This window comes from Lates calcarifer, linkage group LG16_LG22 (assembly GCF_001640805.2).
Source record: "Lates calcarifer isolate ASB-BC8 linkage group LG16_LG22, TLL_Latcal_v3, whole genome shotgun sequence".
Taxonomy (NCBI): domain Eukaryota; kingdom Metazoa; phylum Chordata; class Actinopteri; family Centropomidae; genus Lates; species Lates calcarifer.
In genome coordinates this window covers 21064129-21072162 of record NC_066848.1, presented here as the reverse complement: position 1 = coordinate 21072162, position 8034 = coordinate 21064129, and the positions used below count along the sequence as shown (strand labels likewise).

The window sequence follows — 8034 nt, the reverse complement described above, 5'->3', positions numbered from 1 at the left end:
TGTTCTGAATCCACCGCTGTAACTAAACATAGGCACAGTTACTAAACCAAACCTCTTTGATGCTGAGTAATATACCAAGCTCACTAAGACAATTAGCTAGCTAAATGCCCAGCCTGTATGTAAACAACCCTGCAAATGCACTGTGCTCATGACATGTCGATACAGCACAAATTTGTTGACTTTCTCATTCTCTCTCATTCTATCAGTGGCCACACCAGCACTCTGACATTCTGCCAGTCACTCAAACACAGACATAGCCATAAATAATAAATTATAAATAATGAGGCCAAAAGGAGAAACTAAATGACTACACAAATCAAATAGCTAATGGGAAAAGGAAATTTCCCTTTAAATGACCAAGTAAAATCTTTATTCTTAATTCAGTTTATAAATCCATTTTTAAATCTATTTTAAAACTGCATAGATAAATTCCATTAATTATTTAATGATGTATTTATTAACTGTTTTATGTTGTTTTTGTAAATCCATTTTTAATTCAAACTATTTATTGTAAACATATTTTATAATTCCTCTTGTTATTTATTGCCCTTTAAAATATCAAGTAATTACTTTGTAATTCAGTGTATTTATTCATACAGAAATAAACACATTTGTAAAGAAATTTATTTTTATTATACAATTTGTTATGTACTAATGAAATGCTTTATTACTACTTCCATGACATACATACATTATAGTTCTGTTTACAATATAGCCCACTTTGAGACCCAGTGTGATGAACAGTTCATCTATAATGTTTTAATTAATCCTCTTGAATTTAGTGCAGTTATTCCTTCTTTGGAAAGACAAGACATTATTTGTATGTAAATTGCTGTCACTTAACTGCCCTCCTGACCCAGCGGAGGGAAGAGTTTCATTTCACTGCTTTTACCCCACCCTGCAGCACAGTTCACTAATGAAGTCAAAGACATTCTAACTATTGATGAACTAGATGATCCTTGGAGTTGAAGGTCAAAATATGTTTTATATTTTGATTTTAAATTTTAGTTTATCACAGAAAACAGACCAAAACAACAGTATATCAGTCAGTGAGGGTGGGACAATCTTCTCATTTAATGAATTTCAAACACACCTAATCAATCTAGTATAAAAAACAAACGCATCCTTTTTAGTGTTCCAACCAAATCTCTGATGATCAAAAGAGGCGAGGAGCAGCTTCAATGGTCCATAAAGAAAGGAATAAACATGGAATCCTGGAATGATTTACAGGACAATGCAACACATCAAAGGCAGGTGTAACATCACACTACAAACACAGTGTGTGTCCATGTGCTGTGTGTGGAGTGTATATATGTGTGTGTTTGAGAGAGGGGCAATGAGAGCAACTGTAAAATCAAGACCTACAAAACCTAGTATTCAGACAACTAACAAGATTTTATCCACTCAGTCCTTTAAAACATGAAGAATGTCAAAAGCTAAAGTAGGTGACTTAGCCCATTGTCAGCAACATCTAACTTTGAATTTCTGGGTACATCAGTAGTCAGAAATCATGTAAGATGAGGAAGTGAAACTGTTGCAGCTCTACATTGTGGTGTATTCAAGGATTTCCTGATATTTGCTATCCTGTTCCCAAATAGCACTGCATTTACAGCCTGCTTTGTTCATTCAAACTCAAATCCAGTGGTCAAAAAATATGTCTGAATGCGGACACTGTGAAAAGGACAATGAGAATTTGTTCATTTTTTGCATCAATGAAGATGCTTTTGAAAGTCCTGAAAAAGCTAATATATATACCTTATTGTGAAGGTGTAGTGTCTGACGTTCCATATATGGTTTTTACTCTCTTGGAATGCCTGAAGCTCCATGTATGTCTTTCTATTCTTTGGGTTCATGTTTAGGTTAGTAGCCATGAACATATACATATAAGGAACAGGCAGAGGGCCTTTCCTCCCTTCTCTCTGTCTCTTGGAAAAGTGAGGTCATTGAGTGAGAGCCCGATGTCTCGCTATAAATCGTAAAGACGACTGACATATATATATACTGATGTTGAGAGTGGAGAGAGATCCATATTGGCCCAGATCCTCTCACAGGCTACTGCAGAGCTTGTTTTGATGCTGGACTTCTTTGCAATAAACTTCTATATGCAAGTAAGACAGTGTCAGCGGAGATCTTCTCTTCATCATCTTCACATCATCACCATCAAATATACCACAAAGGTTCAGTTTTCATGCTCAGATTTATAAAACAGTACAAAACTTACACTAAAACCGTGAGTGACCTGGTAGCTCTATGGCTAAAAGATAGGTTCAAAATTTCTCAAGTCTTTTAAAACAATAGTCTACCTACATGAACACTGAAACAGAGTTTGCTTGTCATAACCATTCCACCATTATGAATTTTCTTCCTAAAGAGCTTTCTATGTGATGAACAAGTTCATCTGAGGCTAATATGAGGCTTCATCAGTCTGAATCATGTAAATCGATTTATTCAACATCTTCAAAAGTTACTTTCTTTTTAGTCGTTCCTGCTCTAACCACACCCTCCAGGTAACATTCTTGGCCTTTATCAGTCTCCATCCCAGCCCCAGGCCACAGATGAGGTTAACTCAAAGAAAACAAGTCTTAGAATTTGTAAATGAAAACTTTGGCTCCTACAGGCTCCATCCTAGTATGACAGTGTGACAGTGGGCCAGTGTGAACAATGCCAGGACCCTGAAAGAATTCTGCCATCATTTATTTTATTATCCTTTAAGAGAATGGTCAGCAGCAACACAAAATATACTATCTGTAATTAGCCTGATAGTCAGATTTAATTATTATTGTGTTTTAACACTGGAGAGAAGAACATTTTTTCACACTTGGCCACCTATGTGGCAGAAATTTACAGTTACTTTCAAAATTGATGCCTTATGGTCAAGAAAACAAAGAATAGGGCTGTCAGAGTCTCTATCGCTCTGAGGTGGAAAATCACATTAAGACAGAGTGCAGTGCATGCAGTCCCTGCAAGCGGAATGGCATCATAGAAGTGAGACAGCCACTATTGCACTGTTCTTTGCTGACACCATTTTGTATTCAGAGCGGGCCAAATACAGTATAACATTTGTTGAGGTAACTAAGTTGGTTTGTAAAGATAACTGATGTATGTGTCAGTGCAGGCTTGGCACAGAGAAGATTGTGTCATCCAGCAGTACAGTCGCTGCAGTTCCAGTCAAAACACCCTCCACTGCTAACACTTGTTTTTCCTTGTTGTTTTAGAGATCCAGAAATATGTTTTCAGCACACCCATGTCCATATGAAGCCTAAAACTCTCTGTTGTCTTCATCCAGAGTGGACTCAGTGACATCCTCCAATATATAAATAAATCAATAAATAAATAACTGAACTGGCAGGCAGGTATAACAGGGGGTTTGATCCATGGCTGTACTCTTGGCTGGGCCCAGACAACCTCTTACTGTGCACACTGCAGAGATGAGATCTATCCTATCCTGAAATTGCTGACAACAACTTCTATGGATAGCATTTTTTTACAGGAAAAAAAGCAATCTATCTTCACATTTTATCTGCATGCAAACACCTGCGTTGTGCATGCAGATAAAATGTACAATATGATTGTTACTCCTACAGGCTTTCATAAAACTTCAAACATTTGAATGCATGTAAGGAAAAGTTATTAATAATCAGCACACTGTCGATTTCCCTTCAGGACATCTTTCAGCAATGTATGTGTATCCACTGTTTCATCAAATAGTTTTACACTTGAAAAGGTACTCTTTCTGCAGCACTTAGACCTCTTATGCTTTATTTATATTTCTGTGTTGAATTGACCTATCCACGCACTCTATGCCATAGCCTGACGTGCACCTCCCTAGACTGCATGTCGCGGCAATGCAGACCATAACGGCTGTGAGTGGTCTGCTTGGTTGGCTCGTATATGTCTCTCTGTGACTGGATGAGCACAGAAAACTCAACCTCCCATCTGCGTTGATCCTACACAGAAGTATAAACCATGCTTTAGGTCTAATGTCACCATAGATTTTGCAATAGGAGGACAAAAATTCATGAGTATTGAAGTCTCATGGCAGCCACTGAAACTCATTCTCCTCCTCTATCACACATCTCAGATAATCAGAAAATCAGATAAAACAAACCCCTGATCTGGTCCTTTATGTTTTATGTCATGTCAAACTAGCAATAATTCAGATGAGGTTCGTTCTCATATAACATACAATATATTTACACAGACTGTGACATGGCATTTGTAAAGAGTTGAGGTAAAAAAACAACATGTAACTCTTGTTTTTACTCAAAGGACGAAGGGTAAAAATCCCTCTCTGCCTCCTAATCCAGTGCGCTCGATATGTCATTGTCATTGTCTCCAATCACGGCTCTCTTGCTCAGGATGAGGATTATACCCAATCCGTCATGAAGGAAGTGTGTGTATGTGTGCATACATAAGCACGAGCCAAGAGGCTGTAGGTGTAATCTGGGTGCTCATTCACTAATGCCATACTGCTTTCTATCTCTCACATGGCATTATGGGTCTCCAGTTTCAGTCGTCCCTGCAATGACATCACTACACACCTCAGCAAGAACCTTCAAATATGAGAATACATAGAGCCCCATTTTAGAGGTATGCAGTTGTACCATTATTAGTTGTAGCTGTGTAGTTGTATAGCCATTACTATTATTATCATTGTGATAAGTTAGGGGGAAAAAACACCACAAATGAATAAATGTCACTGTAAACCCTTTAGTGGGAATATTTTAGATGTCTTTTTTGTTTTGTGTGAGCAGTATAAAATTTGAAAAACTGATTTTAAGTAGGGATTATAGTAAAATAAAATGGAATTTTATGTACACGATTTCCCTATTTTACACACACACACACACATACACACACACACGCACACACCCTCATGTTTCTCCCTTTAACACCCCAAGCTCCGAAGCAACACCGTGCTCTGCTTGAAATTCCACGCCGAGAAACTACACTTTTGTCCCGGGTCTCTTAGCCCGGAAGCCGCCCTCTGACTCCAACCATGGAGGGGAAAAAAACGGTAGAAGCGCTTCTCACCGTCACCTCCTCAATCTGCGTCAAAACCCTCGAGTTAACTAAAACCGGAAATCGCTAAAAATTAAAAGCATACAATTTACTCTGGGATTTAAATGTAGGTCTACATTTCTTATAGATGCGTATATCACCCATGTCTTTATTTTTACATCATGTCAGCCAGAGAGGAATAGGCTTTCACAGTGTGATATGCAGGACTCAGTCCAAACATAACCAAACCCTTTACAGATTTAAAATATTTTGGTTTCATCACTAACACTGTGATTCTTATTATGGGCCCATTGGGTGTTTGTTGCGTATGGACTTTTACTGCAGTCCAATAATATATTTTAGGCAGCAAATAGTCACATTTTCTCTTTAGATAAGAAATGTGGAGATGTGTTATGAAACTCTAATATGCCTATATCAACCATTAATAAAATCATATACTTGCTTTATTACGTATAGGCCACTAGATGTCTTGGACATCAGTCATAATCCTATAATCTTTGTGATGGCTATAGCTACCCCAAAGTTTACAAGCGTTAATCGATGGTAGTCTTATTTTGAAATTTGAGGCCGGACGTTTCATTCCTAATACTCTGGTTACCTTTACAAACCCATGGACAGCCAGACGTGCCTTCTCTCGTCGAGTAAGTTCAGTGTCCACACAGCACATCTCTCCCTCTTCGCCTCAGTTTCGCGTACCTTTGCACCACCACCGGGTGTTCCATCAGAAGACTCGCCGCGAGAGGAGCGCCATGGCCCGCGTGGTGGTTGACGGGATGCCGGACACGGTCGTCGGTGGAGGAGTGATGCTTAACCGGCGGAGGAGCAAAGCCAGACGGAGAAAGCGAAAGGAGTTGTTCGCCGTCCAGATGTGCTTTGCGGGGGTACTGCTAGGGCTCGTCGTAGGGATCCAGTGTGTGGCACAGAAAGCAGGTGAGGGGCAGTTTAAACGCCTGTCTTTAGTTTTATTCTTACTGCTAGTCAACATGAATAACACGTTTATTCTGGGAAGAAGACAGCGTTAATGTGGAGTTTGTGGCAGGCAGGAACAACAGGCTGTTTGGAGGCAAAAGGGCTGTTAGAGAAACACACCGGTATGGGTATTGTGCTTTTTATGCATTTTGTTGCATTTAAAATGTACAGAACTATATCAGCCTTCATTGTTCTGCTGTGACGGATGTTAGAGAGGAAAATATACAGAAACAGTACAGACAATGAATGTTACCATCAGAGATAATATCATCTAAACACTGAATCTAAATACAGTAAGGTCAGTTCTTACTAAAGAACAATACAGACACTTTCCAAGTCTGTATGCAATAACATAGATGGAAACCATATGTAACTGAGAGGCAATAGTTTACTGTATAGATTGTACAGTAGGCTACTATATCTGTAAACCTACCCCTGAACAGGCTGTCAAAGCTAAAACACAATATATATCCCATTAGGATTAGGAAATATCTGAGTGAACTTTTGTTAGGATACAACTTAAGTGTATCAGCACACATTTACAATCACAGTAAAGAACTAAACAACAACAACAACATGCCTGCTTGTGGCTCAACATCTGTAACTAATAATCCCCTGGAAATGGTAGTGCCATGACTATGCTGTTCTGTGATGCTTGAATTACTTAACAGAAATCTACTTTTTTTCCAATAATTTCCAGTTAGTTACAGTGGGCAGAGGACAGTGATAAGCTGGATATGGAGTGTTGATGTGCAGCAGATAGAGAGAACAGATGACACTGACTTAATGACAAGCTTGTGGGCGGCATTCTTTAACAGAAAATACACATGAACCAGCTTATCACTGCTAACACAGGTTTTCATATTGACTGGCTTATGGGGAATCAGCTTATCACAATCAATAGTATCAATCTTTCCTTCTTTACTTGTTGATACAGACTATTGAACAGCTTTATATCACTGCCAGCTCTGAGCTCAGCCAGTGTTTTGGTATCTTTTGGCCAGTAGGTCTTATTAATGGTAAAGTCAACTGCCCTGTTAATGTTACTTAATATGAACAACTCTGATCCAAAACCAGAATGTGAAATGATCACAGAGGCATCACAAGAATGCTAGGTGTCTCAAATATGTGGCAGAGAAAGCAAGACATTTTCAGCAGTGGCACATTTCACTTCATGAAAACATGCATGAAATATTCCAAGTCTAGATGCACAATGAGATGTTTTAATTTAGATGATTTCCTACTTCTTTTCCATTTCTAGGGCATGCAAGCTTTGTGAGACAAATAATGTTCTTCATAATGCACATGTGGCTATTATTGTTATTTCAGGAAAAAAGGGCTGATTGAATGGTGATTGAGAAAAATTCTTCCAATGTATAGGACTTGAGAATGGGGGGCATATTTGCAGGTTGCACTGGCTCCGAAAATGATCGCAAAATGCTACTGGAGCCCTGACTTGTTCAGTCAGGTTAATTTGTCACCTACAGGAGTCCAGACTGCAACCATTTAGTCACATTTTGGACAGGAGGAAGAACTGATACTGACTGATGCCTGTGTTCTACAGGTGTTCTAAACTTCACTAAGTATTCTGATGTCAGAAATATTATTTATTTTACTGACATTTTAGATGTCTTTACAGTGATATCGAGTTTATAGTGACTTTGCAGTTGTGAACATTACTGTTGCTGCTTTCGAAACAGTTTTCAGTTGTATTTAAAATATAAACTAGTTCTAGTCCTATTCTGAATTTATCCTTTTAAAAATGATTTTAAAAAACAGTTTTTTAGTTATGAAAAAGAACCAGTACCAGTATGAGACTGACTGATGAGGGTCTGGATGGATAAAGATAAAATCCTAACAATACCCATCACTACAGTTGGTTAGTGCTTTTCACTCTGACTTTGGGAAGATGAGCAAATTATAGTTTAAACCCTTCACTGTAAGTCTTATTTAACCAGTGATATTTTGTGATTACATTTTTATGGCCCAGTGTGATCACAAAAATGAGTAGGAATACTTCATTTTCTCCCATATTTAAAGGCA

At 38.3% G+C, this 8034-nt stretch overlaps 1 protein-coding gene across 1 annotated transcript in view; it reads left to right on the top strand.

The window, feature by feature from the left end:
- The first annotated feature begins 5544 nt into the window (after positions 1-5544).
- LOC108896011 (sodium/potassium/calcium exchanger 3) overlaps positions 5545-8034 on the top strand; it is an 82112-nt gene continuing 79622 nt past the window's right edge. The window contains exon 1 of the mRNA XM_018695033.2: positions 5545-5952. Within this exon, the coding sequence (XP_018550549.1) occupies positions 5772-5952 (181 nt within the window). The 5' untranslated portion in view covers positions 5545-5771. The remainder of the gene's footprint in view (positions 5953-8034) is intronic.